Raw genomic sequence first — 20177 nt, forward strand, 5'->3', positions numbered from 1 at the left:
TAAATCATCATGCAATCTAAAACTAGTCAATGTTCAATAAAACAAGAACATAGTTTCTGAGGGTAGAGATGGTGTGGTAGAAGGAAAGACTCTATTTCACCAGAACTAAAGTAGTTAGCCAGAAAACTGGTAGAAATCAGTTATCTTTTTCACCAAAAACCAGAAAAATTTCCAGTAGGTCAGTGACTATAATTTTTTTAAAGGGGAAAAAAGAATGGAAGTAGTGTCTTTTAAAATGCCTACATGGAAAGTTCTTCACTAAAAAAGGGGATAGCAATGATCATAAAAGAGGAAATAAGGTGATTTTTATTATATAGAAAGTTTTTGTATTTTGTACATTCATAACAGCGAAACTACTGACAAAGTTAAACATTTTGTTTTGTTTTGCAAGGCAATGGGATTAAGTGGCTTGCCCAAGGCCACACAGCTAAGCAATTATTATGTGTCTGAGATGAAATTTGAACTCAAGTCCTCCCGACTCAGGGGCTGGTGCTCTATCGACTGCACCACCTAGCTGCCCCTAAAACATTTTTTTTGGAGAACTGAAAAAAGAGTATCAAATGTCAAGAATAAATGCTGTTCCACAATGGATAAGTGATCAAAGAATAGTCTTTTAAAAAGAAATGCAAACTCTGCAACAACATGAAAAAATTTTGCAAAGAACAAATACTAAGGGAAAAAAATCTCATAAATTAAAATAAATCTGAGAAGATAAGGTATGGAAGTAATCAATGATGGAAGAGCTAAAGGAAAGTAGGAGGTACATTGTGAAATGATAAAATTGTTCAGAAATCATCATTGAATTAATTATGTAACATGTAGGTGGTGCAGTAGATAAAGTACAAGACCTAGAGAGTCAGTAAGAGCTAAATTCTATTTGGGCCTCAGATACTTCTTATTAGCTGTGTGAATCTGGACAAATCATTTAATGCTGTTTGCCTCAGTTTCCTTATCTGTAAAATGAACTGGAAAACAGAATGGCAAACTACTCCAAATTTGCCAAAGGAAAAAAGCCCAAATAGGATCGTGAGAATTTGGACACAATTAAACAATAACAAAAATCACCAAACTGTTCAAACATTTTAATCAGAATTATCACAACCAACTTTAAAGAGGCCAAAAAAAAAGCCTGGTTATTATATATATCAAAATATTCAGAAACAAAAAAGTCTGTTCAATATATATCTGATTAATACATATCAAAATATAAAACATTTTTTGTGGCAGCAAAGTATTAGAAACAAAGTGATGTCCATTAATTGGCAAAAATCTTGATTATAGTATATGTATATATTAGAATATTGTATCATAAAATGAGGAAGATGAAGAATTCAAAGAAACCTGGGAAGATTTAGTAAATACTGTATCTCAATGGGAAGACCTGTATTGATGAATTTTGAACAAAGAATGTAGAACTAAGAGAAAAAATAAAAATAGTTCCAATAATATAAAGGAAAATAACATTCAAATAAATAAAAATTTAGAGTGCTAGAGTGAGCAATATTTATTCCAAACTTAACAACCCAAGGTGGTAGAAGTTATTACCTCCATTTTACAGATAGGAACCCAAGGCAAACAGAAGTCAAGTGTCTTGTCCAATGTAACACAGTTAAGTGTCTGAGGTCAAACCTGAATTCAGATCTTTCTGATTCCAGGCTCATCCTTCTACCTACTGGGTCACCTAGTTGTTGAGGATGTAAAAAAAAATTAATAGCATAAATCATTAAAAAAAGAAAATTCATAGAAATTGAAAGTGTTACATACAATACCTGATTCTTTGTCTAGCAATGCCACATGTGGACATTCATGTGGTTTACAGTTACTAGTGATGTAGGAGAGTGGAATATGCCACAGATGGCTATAAAGAGAAAAAATATTGTATTATTATTACTACTTTTATTTTTTTAATTGAAACTATATAAAACTGAAGAGTAATTAATTCAAACTACAGCATTCCATAAACATGTCTAATTTTTACAAGACATTCAAAAAGTTCCCTCCCCTTCAATCTAGCAAATAAAATGTTAGGAAAATTAAATAGAAGTATATTTTGATGAATTAAAAACCTGAATACAAAAAAATTTCTTCTTTTAAACATAGTCTTCTTTTCTAACCTATGGTTAGAATCCTTAAAATTCTGTTTTCGGGGGGGGGAAAGAAAGTATATTCTCACACTTAAGAGACATATTTAGACAAATGGTCTATATTACTGGTCCCCCAATTCAAAATTATTTTAGACTAGGAAAATATTCAGTTCTCTGAAATGAAAAAGGAAGACGGAAAGGAATAGAACTGGAGGATTTAGGATGCAGAGAGAAAAAAAAGCAGGAACAGAGGAAATAATCAGTTTTTCAAGTTTATAGGTTTTAAGAAATTAAGATTTATTGTAGTAAAAGATATACAAACTAATAAAAATTTGCATTTGACAAGAAGTTGGGAAATAGGAACTCGTTGCATCTTTGTCTAGAAATATATTTGACTTTCACCTTGGATCCAAAACCAACCACAGGCAGTTCTGTGCTTTACATTAAGAGGACAGTTCCCAAGACCTACACTTAAAGTGACTTTTATGTAAAGTGAATTTTCAAGAGGACCTATGGAAGGGGGGGGGAGAGACACGATGAAGGGGGGGGCATGCCCATGAAGGGAAAGAGCTGGACACAAGAACATGTGGGTGCCAGGGAGAGAGAAATGAGAGGAGGAAGAGAAACACCAAATCTGGTCAGAAGCAAGCAGAGAACACATTGGGGGATGAGGGGGAAAGATTAGAGAGTTGGATACAGATACACATGGGAGAGGAGAGGTGACACATGGGGGCTGAGCAGAGATGTCAAAAGACAGACAAGTGGGGCCAGGCATGTAGGTGTGTAGGCAGAAGAGACAAAGTTCTCCTTTCTTGGTACCATGTGAATCTATTCTTCTGCTTTCATTTGTTAAGGGTTTTTTTTTTTTTTTTTTTTTTTTTTTAGGGGGAGAGCTAGAGCCAGGAACATCAAGAGGCAGGAGAAAAGAGAATGAGAAAGCAATACTGTACAGTAAAGTTAACGTAAGTGTTTTCTTAGAATACTTTCTTTGAATAAATCTTTACATAAAGTCAAATTTGCATAATGTGAACATTTATAAAATGAGAACTATCTATAATTCTTTACTGTAACCCAAATGACTCCATTAAGAATATTAGTAAATTCCACTATTACCTTCTTTTCTTTGTTATTATGTATCTATGCAGAAGATTATATGCTATGAATGTTTTCTGGAGGGAAAAATTAGATAAACAATTCAGAGCTGAAAAAAAACCTCAGAGGTCAGTTAGTCCGATGCCTTAATTTTACACCTGAGAGGTTAAGTCACTGATCCAAGGACACACCAGGTATTACATGAGAAAGGTAAGAGTGTCCACTCAATTACTCAAAATCACTTTCTATAGTACCATTGTGGGTTTTTTTAACCATTGTGTAAACATGAAAAAAGCCCTATGATGGGATCAAAACATAAAAAGAGAATATAAATAACCTTGAATCCAAAGTATGAATTCCAGAATTTGCAGTGCTTAGAAAGAATCTCTCTTGACGTATTAAAATTTGTTTCTCTTTTCTTTGAACAGTCACTAAAGGAAATCCTGGCTGCAGGGTCCAAGTTTTCATCATTGTTTTTACATCCAGAGTTTCTCTTGTGATCTGAAAAATAAAAACAATTTCACTCTGGAGAAAAGACCACTTTTGCAAATAAATTTACTCTGACTTAATTTATCAACCTTCCTCTCCTTTGACTCTCAGTCTTAATGAAAAAAAAAAAGCCAGTGGTATAAATTTGTAGAGCTTAACCATTAGCAATGTTAATCTATTGAAGAATTGTGTAGGGAATAATAGAGAAAATGTCAAAAAACATGGAAAAGAACTAAATGAAATCTACTTTAGAAGAATGTGTGTGTATATGGGCAAAAGTATGTGAGTACACATATATATATTACATAAAGTGCATACATATAAACATATATTGATTTCACACAGAGAAAAATAATAAACATGGCAAAACAAAGTACAACACATTTTAATGAAATAAATATTTTCCCAGATTTTTATACTTTGGAATTATGTGTTTCTTCCTACCCATGCCCCTCTCAAAAATTTAATAATTTAGCTTTGTGGTTTACACTTATATGCTAAAAATTTGGAAAAGAGTTTTCCTAATTTCTTACTACTTTAAGTTAAATGAAATACCTAAAATAAAAGATGCTAGAACACTTACCTCATTAAAACTATTCCAAAGGTCATCGCTTTGAATAGATGCATAGCTGTAATTGTGTAAATACTGTATGATGCAATGCTGAAACACATCTTCTGTCAGAAAACTTTTCAGCATTAATAAAAGAGATGCTCCCTTAAAAAAATAAGTGAATATACACAAAGAATGAACTTTTACAGCTTATAAATTTGGTTCAAGATATAAATGTGCTGAATATATTTTTCTTGCTCCAAACTACAGAAGCTTAAATTTATTCTTATATTTATTCACATTTCAATAATTTGGGCCAGGGAATGTTACTCAAAACATGATAGTTACATATAACATGATTATATTTTAGTGCAGAGATTAGTATGGTTCCCTATTGGCAAAATAAAAAATTAGTTACTGTCTTGAAAATTATTTAAAACTTTAGAAGTTTTCTATTCTCATTCTTCCAAGAGAATTTTTTCTAACTTTAATGATATCAAATAGATAGGCTTTGCTTCTTAAAAGTCTAGGAAAGAGTCAGCAGACTTAGTGGTGGATGCCTATAGTCTCTGCCACAGGTTGAGAAACCAAAAACCAAAAACAAAAAAAAGGATCATGAGTCCCTCATGGTTTTTTTTTGGGGGGGGGGTCAAGATGATGGGGGTTAAAGTGACTTGGTCACTTTAGGTCACACAGCTAGGTAATTATTAAGTGACTGAGGCTGGATTTGAACTCAGGTCTTCATGACTCCAGGTCCCAGGCCTCTATCCATTACACCACCTAGCTACTCCCACCCCCCCCCCTTCCCTAGGAAAAGAGCACTATCAAGACTACCTAAGAAGAATCAAACTTAACACAGGTCAGAAAAACGGAGCAGGTTAATGTTTCCATGCTGATCAGTAAGGGGACTATGGCTGCTGCACTTCCAGTTTGGGCAAGATAAAAAGATACAATCTCTCCCCAAACAATTAAGAAAAAATCTTACTAATATTTTAAAGGAAAAGCATACCAGTGGAGGAACTTATCCTGCCATTTTCCCCACTTGAATGCAGTTGTACTTCACAAAAGATACTGCATGTTATCATAAAAGTAACTTCAAGGGGGCTGGTGAATCTTTCAGCATTTACCTACTGTATAAAAGGTGGCATATACATACAGTGGCATAAGGAAATCAGATATAGTTAATAAATATTTTTCTAGTATAAAGGATTTCAGCCTTTATAATACAATAGGAAAAGCAATCCCTCTCTGATAACATTTTGCCTATTTAAGTAGTCTATTGCTAAGTAGTATAACCAGACCAGGAAGAAAATAAAGCCTTTTTAAAGTACATATATTTATTACACGATAAATGATCCTACTTAACAATTTCATCTGGTATTTCAGAAAATTCAATGATTAAAAATCTTACATAAAACAAGCATTTTTCCTGTCTAAAAATGACATCTTGTTTTGTTTTATATTTAACTTTATGATACTGCAAGACTTGTTAAATTTAAATAATAACTAAGTATTCATAATAGAAAACTTCCTCAATTTTCTTATTTCAGTTAAATAAAAAATTGAAAAAGAAGTTTCCAGGATACCACTTCAAAAATTAATTTATGATTTCAAAATGTATAATGTGAAAGTTTCAAATATGTACAATGTAAAAGGACTCTCTATTCAACTTTCATAATCATACATACATATTTTATTTCCTACAAATGTACAGATTTATATTTGTTTTGTTTCATTACAATTTTATCACTACCCAGGAAAAAAAAAGCAGAATGTGTTCTAAAAAACACATTTTCCCACAATCATATTTGTTTTCCTCATTCGAACAATACTGGTCAATAATCCAGTATCCTAGTTTTTTCTAAGTTCTTGTACAGCATACATCTTTGTCTCTAATTTCATTTTAGTTCCAATAAGGGCAAGAACCAGACACGCCAGAGACCATGTTTCATTTCAATAAATGATGAGGAAATAGAAGTCATATTGAGAGATGGCAGAGAAAATAAAGTATAAAAACAAAGATTTTGTAACTAACTCTAGGATAAGGATTAGACTTCTGCAGATGATTACTTAGATGTGCACATCTAAAATGACAAATGCTTATTCTCTGTCCTGAAAGGTAACATGAGCTGATATCAAATCTCTTTTTTAAGCAGGGTTATTAAGTGCTTTTAAAATTATAAGTAATTTTTGGATTGGGGGGAACATACCAACATCAAATGTAACAGAACCCTGACAGAAAACAGATTGAGTATAAAATTCAGGTCTATTCAATTTTTTAAAATGAAATTCAAACTTTCTTAAAAAAAATGTCTAGGGGTGACTAGCACAGTGGATAGAGCACCAGCCCTTGGAGTCAGGAGTACCTAAGTTCAAATCCAGCCTCAGACACTTAATGATTACCTAGCTGTGTGGCCTTGGGCAAGCCACTTAACCCCATTGTCTAGCAAAAAAAAAAAACACAGCTAAAAAATGTTAAAAATTGAAAAAAAAAAGTCTGAATTCATGCAAATTTAAATTAGGTAGGTCCTTATCAACATAAAAATAAAACCAGATTAATTCTTCATGGTGAAGCAAAGCCACATAATAAAAATAATCATTTTACCAAACTAATCTATTTATTCAATACAATCTCAATTAAAATACTAAAAATTATTTTATTGAGTAGAAAAAATAATAACAAAATTCATTTGGAAGAATAAAGGGTCAAGAATTTTAAAGAAACTAATGAGAAGGGCAGCTAAGTGGCACAGTGGATAGAGCACTGACCCTGAAGTCAGGAGGATCCGAGTTAAAATCCAGCCACTTAATATAGCTAACAATTGCCTAGCTCTGTGACCTTGTGCAAGTCAGTTAATGCCATTGCCTTAAATGAGAAAAAAATGTAAAGGAAAGAGTTTAGGTAGTGCCAGACCCCAAGCTACATTATTTAAAAAAGAATCATAACTATCTGGTACTGGTCAAGAAAGAGAGAGGTAGATCAGTGGAACAAAGAAGACATACAATACACAATAGGATTATAATAATCTTGTATCTGACAAATGTAAAAGGTTTTGCTATTTGTAAGATATTCAGAATAAAAAAATTATAATCCCGTAAAGAAAATCTAATCAAGAAAAACCTCTCCTGTTCTTCCTAATTCTTCCAGTATTGCCATCATTTTTTCTTGTCATCCAGGATCAAAATCTTGGCCATTCCTTCAATCTCATTTTCAATTTCTATTCAGTCATCAAGTGATTTTTGAATCTGTATACAGATTCAATCTCTATTTGCTTTCTTGCTTTTTATCTCCTCCAGCTTTTTTAATCTGAAAAAGCAAAGAAACTAAAAGAAATATGTGCTCTCCTCCATTCCTTTACAGAGGTGAGGGATTTTAATGGTATAGGACACTACCTAATCTCAGTTTTTTTCTTTTTCTTTAAATTTCCTTGTTATTAGGAATGTTTCTCTGTCAGGAATAGTATTTTTTCCCCATAAAAATATATCTCTATAATAGAAATATTACAAAAGAAAATGCAGATCAAAAAAACAATTCTTAAAAAACAACAAAAAAGGAAAATTTAAAAAGTATGCTTTGATCTGTACTCAGAACCTATCAGTTCTTTCTCTGGAGGTGGATAGCATTTTTCATAATAAGTCTTTCAGAATAACTAAGTAAATCATATTAGATCTTTGTATTGCTATTACTATGTACAATGTTTTTGTGGTTATGCTCACTTTGCTTTGCAATAGTTCATATAAGTCTTTCCTGTTTTTTCTAAAAGTATCCTATTCATGATTGCTTATAACATGATAGTATTCCATCAAAACCCTATACTACTACTTGTCCAGCTGTTCCTCAACTGATGGACATCCTTTCAATTTCCAATTCTTTGGCACTACACAAAGAGTATAAAAATATTTTTGTGCAAAAAAGGACCTTTTCCTTTTCCTTTGATCTTGATTACTTTGATCATGGGATACAGATCTAGTAGTGGTATTGCTGATTCAAAGGGATACACAATTTTATGGACCTTTAAACATAAATCCAGAATGGTTGGATTAATTCATAACTCCACAAAGTGGAGTGTCCCAATTTTTCCACCTTCTCCAACATCTGTAATTTCCTGTTTCTATCATAATAGTCAATTTTAATTTGCATTTCTCTAATTAATAGTGATTTAGAGCACTTTTTCATATGACTACAGACAGCTTTCAATTGAGGAAGAAGTAAAAGAGTTAAGAAGATTGGCTTGCTTCAGTGAGAGTTCAGATGAGGTTAGATTACACATATATAGGGCACCCAGTTATCATGCTCATATGACTGCCTCTGGTATTATTCAGCAGCATGTGATTAGAAATATGGAGAGAAGATTAGAGAAGTACCTCGGGCTATGGGCTTGGCAAGTAACGAGGTGTCACAGAAGAGGGAGAATGAAGAGTGAAGAGTTGAACTAATAAACATATTCTTAGGATGAACAGACATATATATAAGGTTTGCTTTGTTTCTAACATAAGGTAACTTGAAAACAAAAATCAGTTAGAACTCAACCCTGAGAAGGTTTTATTAAACCAATACCTTAAAATAAGAAAGTGAATCAAACATTTCTTCAATTTGCTCTGAAGACTGAACAGAAAATGAGGTTGGATGAGATGAATTCAGAGAATCCTTCTTCATGGTCTTTAAACGAGCAATCAAGAAATCTTCATACTAGCAAAAAAAAAAATCAAAGGCAAATAAATTGTAAGAAATCCCAAGTGGAGAGTTAAATAAAGTCAAAGACATCTTCCAATTTAAGCGTAGTTCACTATGGAAATGAAAGAAGTTCGAACTTTTCACTTTTTTTTTTTGATTCATCTGATTAAAATGGTTATACTGACTTGCTTTTATCTACCTATCTACCCTAATCTTTCTCTCTCTTTTTTAATACTGACTATGCGGGAAGGCAATTTTTATAGGTAAAATTCTCCTGTGAACCAAGGATATAGTTTAAGGCACAAATGTTTCTTATAGAAACATTCCAGTTACTGGACCATTTTATCCACTACAGCTTCCCCAAAACTTTTGGTTTCTTCCCACTTTTTCAAAGAATGAAAGCCTGATTGTTCATACTGAAATGAAATAGGATCATAGAACCATAAATTTAAAGTTAAAAGGGCTCTTAGATAGCATTATGTCCAAACATCATATCTCACAGGAAACTGAGGTTAGAGCTATAAAAAGTAATTTGTCCTAAGTCATATAGGTAATGGTAGAGTCAAGATTTGAACCCAGAGAAAAAGAAATAAAAATGAAAACATGAGATCAGAAAAATCATAAGTAAAAACAGACATGGAAAAATATCAAATTCTGAAAAAATCTATTTAGAAAATTCATATCATATGAATGATGGGAATTAAAAACACTAATAAAGAATTTTATTGGTGTGTTCTTTACCCATCATTGTTATCACCCACTGGCTCCCAAGACCACTCTTCCCATAATTTCTATACCTAGTTGATGATCTCCCTCTCCACCTATCCTTATGACAACAGTCTCCTGCTCTTCAAATTTCATGCTTTCAACAACTAACAAGATAGTTAAAAAATTCCTGGGCACACCTCAGACTTCACCATCTCTAAGAATTGCTTCTCCAAGAGTTAGACTCTGAAATTCTAGTCATGATTGACAACTTTTGTTTTTCCAACATCTCTCTAATCAAACTCTTCATTCTTATTATGATCTCCATTCTCAGTCTCATTTCTGTCTATCTTACTTGACTTCACTTGCATTTCTGCCCAGCTCTGAGACCATTGGCATCCTCTTTCAAACTTCTCAAACTCTTGCTTTTGAATTTCTTCTCATTAATGTGCCAGTCCCACAACAAACCTTTTTTCATGCCTCACTTACAAATCCGTTCATTCCTGGAAAGTTTGTATCAACTTCTTTCCTTTGGCTTCAGGCTAGTGAGCATGCCTGGAGACAAATCACAGAACTCTGATCTTCACCCACTACACATCTGCAGGATGCCACTTCCCCAGAACCCTTGGTACTGTAAGATAATCCTTCAACTCAACCTGATCCACCTCTCTCATTCTCCACAGCATCTATTCAAATTTTTCTTCTCATTCCTTGCCCAAAGCTCTCACACATCAGGAGCCTCAACTTCCCTGAATTCACTGATAGCATGTAATGTGAGAATCCTCCAGTTTTCTTCTCTATGCTTTCTGTACTCCAATCCATTCTTTATATTCTTGCCAAATGATCTGCTTGAGGCCTGGGGAAACAAAACTAATCTGTTTTTCCTCAAACATGGGCTCTTCACATTTAAGCCCCTCAGCTACCTACCCATATTTCCACTTAAGGAATTTCCCATGAAGTTAATTTATTTAGCTGCTGAGGAAAACTGGAGTGATGTAATATGCTATTAATTTGGCATGTGCTCACATTAGCATCTGCAAAGGCATTATCCTTTTTAGATTCAAAAATATATAAGGAACAAATGGGGAAGGGGAAGAAATTACCCATAATGGGGGAAGGGAAATCACCTAAAATATGTATTTAGTAGCTTCTATTCATAATTATGGTGATTCTGTTCTGTAATTCAACAAACATTTCTTGAGCACTTCCTCTCAAGCAAATGAATAGTAAGTAGTATTGTCAGGTGCTATGAAAGACAAAATAAATAAATAAGACAGTCCCTGAAGTCCACACTTGAGTACAAAGGTTGAACTGCATAGAATTTGCCTATAAGAGAGAAGAGAACATACTGACAGACAAGGAAAAGAGGACAAACATCTTCTTAGTGGTCAAACCAGAGATATTGCCACCGTGGACCAAAAACCTGTAAAGATACATCTGAAGTTCAGGTAGAAGAGTTTGAAAGTTGGAGGCCAGAAGAGAGAGCAGGAAGGACTTAAAACTAGAACAAGAACACTAAACTTGAATATTCTATTTGCACATACTTTAAAAAGAAAATCAATATCTGTTTTAAAACATAACCTGCAAGGGGTGGCTAGGTGGCGTAGTGGATAAAGTACCAGCCCTGGAGTCAGGAGTACCTGGGTTCAAATCCGGTCTCAGACACTTAATAATTACCTAAGCTGTGTGGCCTTGGGCAAGCCACTTAAGCCTGTTTGCCTTGCAAAAAAAACCTAAAAAAAATAACCTGCAGTTCTGTGCTTGGTTCTAAGATTTAATTTCAAATATAAAGTATATTGTAAAAACTGATATATAAATATATTTCATTATTCTCAAGTGTCCTTGTTACAAGAATTTAAAAAGAAAAAACCCTCAAAAAAGTATTTTATGTGAAATAAGTAACTCTCCCTCAAAAGCAAGTATTAAATACTTTTTAAAAAATTGTACATTTTATATGCTTCTTGATTAAAAGGAAGCCATTAAAGTTTCAAAACAAGCAAATTATTTTAATTAAGAATTATTTACACCAACAATTCAAAACAGATTAAGGTGTAGGGCCTTACTGAATAAGAGTTAACATCTTAGAGTACTATGCTTTCTTTGAAGTAGAATTTCCTAGTCAATAATCCTTCAGAAAGACTTGAGAAGTCTTTCTGAAGGTTCATTTCATCCAGATCCAGATGAAAAATGTTTCTCAAATTATGATATAAGAGAGGACACTAAGCTACAATATGTGGTTTGTACCTAAATGGGGTTGATCATTTAGTCAGAGCACTGCACATACCTACCTATCATTGTACATAATTTCTGAGACTGCTATTCAGTCACGTTTAACTCTACGTGATCTCAGAGACATTGTCCATGGTTATTGTGGGATTTTTTTTGGCAAAGATACTGAAATTGTTTGCCATTTCCTTCTCTCAATCTTCCCATTTTAAAGATGAGGAACTAAGGCAAATAGGGGTTAAGGGACTTGCCCAGGGTCACACAACTAATAAGTGTTTCAGTCTGGATTTGAACTGTACACATACCCACTATGACAGCTATGATAGTACTAGACATGACATATTTTATGTTTAATATTTACCTCCTATTCTCTTAGGGTCTGTCTGTCTGTCTGTCTCTCTCTCTCTCACACACACACACAAACACACACACACACACACACACACACACACACACACAAACTCCTCCAAAATTATCTTTAAAAAAAAACAAACAAAGGCTTTTCAAATTTATTTAACCAAATTCCCCAAACAATTGGAAGGCTGGAACAACGGTTTTAGACTTGGGGGGAAAAAAACTGCAGAAATCACTTTAAACTCAGTTTTAGATGAGGAAACTAAAACCTGAAGATGTGAAATAATTTGTTCAGCAAGAAATGTTAGGAAAAGTTGTAAACTATTTACTGCTACATACCCATGACAAAAAAAATGCATAACTTTCATGACTAGATCATTACTACATTCTATTATATATCCATGCTAGCACTAGTTTATTTGTCTAAAGAGATTAAACTGACAAACAAAATCAAATTTTACGATTTTGAACTCAAAGACATACAGTTGTCAGCAACTAACAACTACCAAAAACTGTTTGAGGTAACCTAATGATGAGGAATAAGGTACAGACACCACAAATTTAAAATGAAATCTATAGTAAGCCCATGAAGAGTAGTAGTACTTACACTCGATAACTGTCTGAAATTTTTGTTCAAGGACAAATACTCCATGAAAGTAGCAAATCCTTCATTTAACCAAAGATCATTCCACCACTGCATAGTTACCAGGTTGCCAAACCACTAAGGAGAAAAACAGAACAAAAACAATGAACTGATTGGGAAATATATATATATATTAGAAAATTTCTATAAATTTGAAACAAAAGCAACATCTCTGTCAGCTAATTAGAATATTTGTTACAAGATTATTGGGGTGGAGAGAGTATATTCTGTTACTTTAAAAAAGAAAATATTGATAAAATATTATCAAAAGTAGCATAGGGAAGAAGATAAAATGAAAATGAATAAAGAAAAGTAGTGGAAACTAGAGGAAGTAACTAAATAATGGTGACATTTTAGGCAATGAAATTCATTCATTTACATTTAATAGTGCAAAGCAAGTTTAATTTTCTGAAATGATACTTAATATTAATTTTATAATAAATAATATTAAAATGTCCTCATCTGTAAAATGGGGATAATTACAACACCTACCTCCCAGGACTGATGTGAGGATCAAATGGGATAATATTTACAAAGCATTTAGCAAAGAAAGTGGCATATGGTAGGTATTATATAAAAGCTATGATTACTATTACAAAACACAAAGACAGGATTTTGAATTCAACTGTACAGATAAAAGCAGAATGAATTACATCCAAAATAAACACTAAGAGAATTACTGAAGTGATATAAATTTCCTTTTAAAATAGAAGAAAACAGTTCACATTTGAAAACCAATGGCTAGCAGAAAAGAATGATTTTCTAATACATGTTTTATTACTGTATAAAGAAAAATAACTTATATTTTATCTTCCTTCAATCTGATTTTTTACACTCTAAAAATTCTCATTTTCCTATTATTTTTATAAAATGAATAAATTTGATAATAATTTTCCACTGCTTCATCTTCTGATAGATCAGTGATTTTCCAGTTAGATGAATGCATAAACATCTCTCCAATGGATTTAACAACGTGATATTATAGCCAAAGTATTGGGTTTACAGTCAGGGAGCCTGAATTTGAATTCCTTTCCCACTAATTACCCATCTGTGTAACCTCAGGCAAGATATTTCCCTTCTATGGCTGAAGAGGTCAGCCCAAATGATGCAGCCCTAAATCCTACATACTTGAGTTTATTCATGTGTATTTCCCTTTCCTTAAGAATATAACCTCATGAGAGGAGGGACTATATCTTATATAACCTTTGTGTGTCCTATAATGCATCTGTGTGCACCAGTGAATTGGTTTGGTGAACTGAACTAAATGCACCAATTACCATTCATATAGATTGCCTAGATGAGAGGATTTTCCTTCCTTATTCCTGGGGAAGAAAAAAGAATCGAAGTCTTAAGGTTTTTTCCTAAGCTAACTGAATTACAGATAGTTTATAGAATTCAAAATCAATATTCCTCAATAAAATGGATATATATATATATATATATATATATATATGTATGTATGTATGTATCTGAAAGGTCAAATATAAGGACTCTTTAGTCCTCTTTTCATGTATTTTCCCCTTGAGGTGAGAGGGAATGAAGGAAAATAATTATAGGAAGAACCTAGTGAGGTATGAAAGAGAATGATGAGGACAAAAAGACTTGATAAGTAAGCAAACCTATCACCATCTACTGATTGTAAATACAACTTCATGTATAAGGGTTTTCAAATTCTTTCCTATACAAGTACAAAAGTCATGGGGCATCTCTAGGGGTTTTTGATGCCAGTGAAATCAAGATTTAGAACAGGAACTAATGAATGCCTTCCCTAAGGTTGACCCAACATTGCAACAAGGGATTGGAGGAAATTAAACTTGTTGAATGTGAACAAAGGTGTCATTTTCATATATTCAATATTATAATATAGATTCTTTTGCAGATACAGGTTAAACTAGATGGCTTCTGAATGACATTCTAATTCTGAAATTCTGTGGTTATCTGTTACATTTATTAGGAATTTACAATGTATAAAACACTGTAAAGTAATTAAATAGTCCCTACCTTCAAAGAGCTAACATTCTAAAAGGGACACAACCTGACCACAGAAAATACAAAGTATGCTCAAATGGATCTGTGATTGCACCAGTCTGAAGATGTTAGCCGGTGTTCCTTCCTACAATTCAGGTGGAAATCCATCCTTTCTTGCCCATCCTATACAACTCTGTTCCTTTGCTCAGAGAAGTTGGTCAAGAAGTTCACCCAACAAGCTGCAAACTTTGCTCAACTGCTCCAAAAGACAGTCCAGCTGTTATCTGTTGACATCGCTTTGCTGTCTTATTTTTCACTCACAATTTTCTTTGGTATCTTCATTTACTACTATTCTTCTTCAAAGATCCAAACAGTAATAAAAATATTTGTAATTTCCTAACAGTAATCCAGAACACTGTTTAATTTTCTACCTAATTCAGAAACTTTTACTGTTTGTTCCAGTATTTGTCCTTCATTTTTGAATAAGACCCTGACATCAGGGAGGTGATGCTAGGACAAGCACATGAACTGGATTTGGGGGGGGGGGGGGGTGCTGTGCTAAGTCACCAGCTTCCCTTTCTCCTCTAGAGCCATCTGGGTCCAGTGACCAGATATGAATCAGGATGACTGGAGATGGCCCCGGATGCGAGGCAATCAGAGTTAAGTGATTTGTTTACTCACCTAGAAAATGGCAAGTGTTTGAGGCTGGATTCAAATTCTATCCTACTGACTCCAAGACCAGTGCTCTATTCACTGCACTGTCTAGCTGCTCCATTTAGTATATGTGCATACTACATGTATATGTGTGAATATATGTGTATATAAAATTTTCCCTTCCTTCCTCTCTATGACAAACTATCTAAAGAGTGTCTAACTGCATAATATAATTTAAGCAATACACATTATTTATACTATTCTTGGTTCATGTAGTACCATGGATCAGGAAACCTTATTAGGGCTAACATGGGATATTTAAAATTTGAGGTAAACATAAGAGACAGTCAAACACATCTGTTAGAAACTGTGAATTACTAGCTTGAAGTAAAATTTCTTTCATTTCTCTTTTTTTTGAAGTACTTAAATTTCAATGTTATATCATGCTACCTTTCTTTCAATTACATTTATTGATAACTGTTTTTGTTTACTTGTATATAACTTCAGGCATCTGCAAAGTCTACAGGTCTTTAATTTCTATTACTCCTTATTTCTGCTCTATTTATTCTATTATACTTCTTGCAGCCTCCTTTTTTCTAATAGAAGTTACCAAGTAACAAAGTACATCGTTTTACTTTGCAAAGTCTTGAGTTCTTTATAGAACTTTTCTACTTCTTCATCCTCTGCAGAAGATAGATGTTGGCACATTAATAGCAATTATTATTTTTATAGTGGTCCTTTTTCAAAAACTGGAATACCCCACATATGACATATCCCATATACCATGTTCATCCATTGGATTTTATGTTGTTTCATGCTTTTGAATGCATGTTAAAATCAATTCTGACCAAAAAAAAGTGAGTTCTTCGAAAGCAGTCAGGTATTAAAGTGGATAAAGAACTGAGTTTAGAGTCAGAAAATTCTGAGTCCAAATTCTGCCACAGACACTTACTTGTATGATTCTGGAAAAGTCATTTCATCTCACAATCTATTCATCTATGAGGTAGTTGGGGTTACTGGCCTCTCGAGTAACTTTCTAATCTTAATTTGTGATTCCTCCATTTAGCAGCAAATTATCTTTTGTTAATTTCATTGGCAGCACGTTTGACAGGTTATTGCTTTAAAATTCTGCGTGAACATTCTTAACTGATATTGGGTTATAGTTCTCATAATTATCACAAATAATTTTTAGTTGTTTCTTTGATTTCTTTCATTTCCTTACTCTTCTTTGATTTAGGTACTAAATTATATTTGTTGAATAAACAGAACTTAGGCGAGTCCTACTCTCTTTAGAATAATTTGTGAAGGGGGCGGGTAGGTGGCACAGTGGATAGACCACCAGCCCTGGAGTCAGGAGTACCTGAGTTCAAATCCAGCCTCAGACACTTAATAATTACCTAGATGTGTGGCCTTGGGGAAGCCAATTAACCCTATTACTTGCAAAAAGCTAAAGAAAAAAAAGAATAATTTGTGTAATATTGGTATTATTCTTTAAAGGATTAAGAGTATTTTCTGGTAAATCCATCAAGATCAAGATTTTAACAATTAGTTTGATTTCTTCTGCTGAGTTTGGATTATTTAAGCTCTATTGGATGATGTATTATTATGAATATATTATGTTTTTAGGATAACGTTTCAAGTGTTCTCAATATTCTAAACATTTAACTGTGCATTGTAGATTTTGATAACTATTTTTAATGTATTCTGGCTTTGTTGTGATCTAACCTTGTTCATTTGTTGTTTATTTGATTACCAGCCCTCTTTCTTTAAATGAAGCTGGCTCAAGTTTCATCGATTTATAATTCCTTAGTGATTCCATTCAGAAGGTGCCATAAGTCTTATAAGGTTTCATTTCCTCAGCAATTTGTTCAATTTTATATTTTCCATTTTGCTGATATTTCTATTAAGGTTTGTCCAAGTCTTCTACTATTTTTATTACTATATATGCCTTTTAAAAATACAATGTCAAGATTGATGATTTAATTCCTTTAGTAGTATGTCTACTGAACAACAAAGATGTCTCTAATAATTGATAGTTATATACAATTTAAAAAGATGTGTTTCTTTGTTCCTTCTGTTCCTTTTCTTTTTATTAAAAAATAAGCTCTCACAGATGCCTCCTGTTTTATTATCACCCCCAACTAATATAACAAAGAAGCATTTTTATAAAAAGAAAAAAAAATCAGCACAACTGATCAATATATTGTATAAGTCTGAAAACATGTATAATATGTAACTTCTGCATATCTCCCTTCTCTATGAAAGGGTAGGTTGGAGATATGTCTCATATCTCTTCATCCAAGTATGATTTTTATAATATACATATGGTTGTTCTTTCTATTTACATTGTTGTAGCTATTGTATGTATTGTTTTCTTGGCTCTGCTTACTTCATTCTGTATTAATTCATAGAGATCTTTGCATGTTTCACTATATTTCTAACATATCATATTTCTTATAGTACAATAATATTTATTACAGTCATGTGCCACAATATGTTTTGCCATTCCCTGATAGGTTCTACTTTATTCTACAATCTTTCAAATATTGATAGTTGCCATTTTTTGTCATCTTTGTCAATTTGCAAGGTATATGGTAAAATGTCAGGGTTGCTGTGATTTACATTTCTCTATTAGTTTATTGGAGTTATTCTTTCATCTGATTATAAATACTTCGCAATTCTTTTTGGAATTGTCTGTTCACATCTATTGACCATGATCTACAGAGAAATGACTAATTTTATATGTATGTGTGTGTTTATGTGTATACATATATTCATTCATTTACTGTTTATACAGCAAATGCTTTTCTGAGAAATTTGATTTTTTCCCCCCACTTTACCACTTTGCTTATTATTCTAAGTGTATTAAAAGGTTTTCTGTACAGCAGCTTTTTAGTTTCAGTTTTATCTTTTACAAACACCTCTATCTCTTATTTGGCAAAGAATATATCTCCTATCCATAGCTGTGAGAGATATATTATCAGTTTCTCTTCTAATTTTTTAACAGTCTGATCAATAACATTTAGACCACATATCCATTTAGAATGTATAAAAGAATATGGTGCCTCTGCTTCCTTTTCTATCACTTTACCACTGTAGCTAGCAGAAAGAGGCAACACAAGAGTATAGAAAATGAGTATGATTTTTTTGGTTCAGAGGGTAAAAGACCAAAAGAAAATGGGTAGATTTTTTTGTTATAGGGTGAAAGTCCAAAACATTTATTACTGAGTGTCCAGTCTATTGATAATGAAGTTCTCTATACTTAGCTAAATTGGTCTTTGGAAAATATATTCAGTGTATTGCCGGGATCATATTTAATGTCTTTCCATCATGGTAGATTTTTCCAGAGCTAACCTTCTCTGAAGAAAAGCAATATGAAATAAGACAAAGTACTTAAGTAGGAGTATAAATAGTAGAAAGCTTTAAATACCAGGTTAAAGAATTTATATTTTTGTCTAGGGAGCCACTGAAGGTTCTGAGTAGGGTAGTGACATGATTGGATCTGTGTTCTGGAAGATCAATTTGACATTCATACAAAGGAATGACTGGAGACAGAGAAACCATTGTAATAGTCTAGGCTAGAGTTAATTAAGAGTTTGAAAAATGATAGGGCATGTTAGTAGAGAAAAGGGGATGATTCACAGTGATGGTATAGGCATGGATGTCCAACATTTTAGCTCTTCTAGGCTGCATCATTCAACAAAAGCTTGTCAAGTGTCACACACAGAATTTTAAATTTATTTATGATTACAATGTAACCCATATTTCCAGTGAATATAACAATAAAATGCAATACTGCCACATAAATAGGTTTTAAGTTGGTATAGAATGAGTTGGGGGAAGAAGAGACAAAAATAATTCCAAGGTCATAAACCTTGGCTGACTAGAAAGATGGTGTTGTATTACCCTTAAATTAAATAAAGGGTTTAGAAGAAAGGGGTGTAGGAGAACCATGAGTTGTTTTGGAGAAAACATCAGGAATTGGCTAAAAAGACAAGTATGACCTATAGTACAAAGGAGGCAATTTTTACATTGCAAAACATTATTAGCATTAGAAAACAAACAATAGACATGGAATTTAGTTAAATATTTTAGTCCTAATACCTGGTGGGCCAGTTCATGTGCAATTATTCTCGTAACCAGTTTTTTATCCATCACTGAAGAAGTGTTATCATATAAGAGTGTTTCTTCTCGGAAAGTGATCAAACCCCAATTTTCCATAGCTCCAGCTTGAATGTCAGGGATAGCAACCAAATCTTGAAATAAAGGAAAGAGATGACATCTTTCTTTTTTAATTTAAGCAAAATGCTTTCAACATTGGCTTGCCACCACAAAGATTCCTAGTCTTTTCCTGGAATACTGACACCTCATCCATTTGCCACCTTCCTATCTCAAGCACAGCACTTTAGATCAATCTACCTGGCAAGTGAGAAAGGTGAGATTAAAACCTATTAGGAGCTTTGATTTTAAATACAGCAAAGAAAAGCAAAAAAAATCGACTCCTCCAAAAAGGAACATTCTCTGAAGAGGAGGAGAGATGTAGTTATACAGTTTTCTGTTAGTAGCATTTCATGTTAACATTTTAATTACTTAATGGAGCATTTTCAGTAAATGAATTTTAGTCTGAAAGTTTATACTTCAAATTGCCATATATGCGTGTTTGTGTATAAATATGTGTGTGTATGCACGCGCACACTCATGTATATCTACACTGTCACAGTCCTTCAATTTCCAAGT

The 20177-nt window shown here is 33.0% G+C and overlaps 1 protein-coding gene across 1 annotated transcript in view; it reads right to left on the bottom strand.

Annotated features, from left to right (window-relative positions):
• Positions 1-20177, bottom strand: part of LNPEP (leucyl and cystinyl aminopeptidase) — a 121096-nt gene that overhangs the window by 30903 nt on the left and 70016 nt on the right. The window contains exons 6-11 of the mRNA XM_074205193.1: positions 19545-19696; positions 12783-12896; positions 8774-8905; positions 4249-4380; positions 3514-3677; positions 1770-1858 (exon numbers count right to left, since the gene is read on the bottom strand). Of these exons, the coding sequence (XP_074061294.1) occupies positions 1770-1858; positions 3514-3677; positions 4249-4380; positions 8774-8905; positions 12783-12896; positions 19545-19696 (783 nt within the window). The remainder of the gene's footprint in view (positions 1-1769; positions 1859-3513; positions 3678-4248; positions 4381-8773; positions 8906-12782; positions 12897-19544; positions 19697-20177) is intronic.

This window comes from Macrotis lagotis, chromosome X, assembly GCF_037893015.1.
Source record: "Macrotis lagotis isolate mMagLag1 chromosome X, bilby.v1.9.chrom.fasta, whole genome shotgun sequence".
Lineage (NCBI taxonomy): Eukaryota > Metazoa > Chordata > Mammalia > Peramelemorphia > Peramelidae > Macrotis > Macrotis lagotis.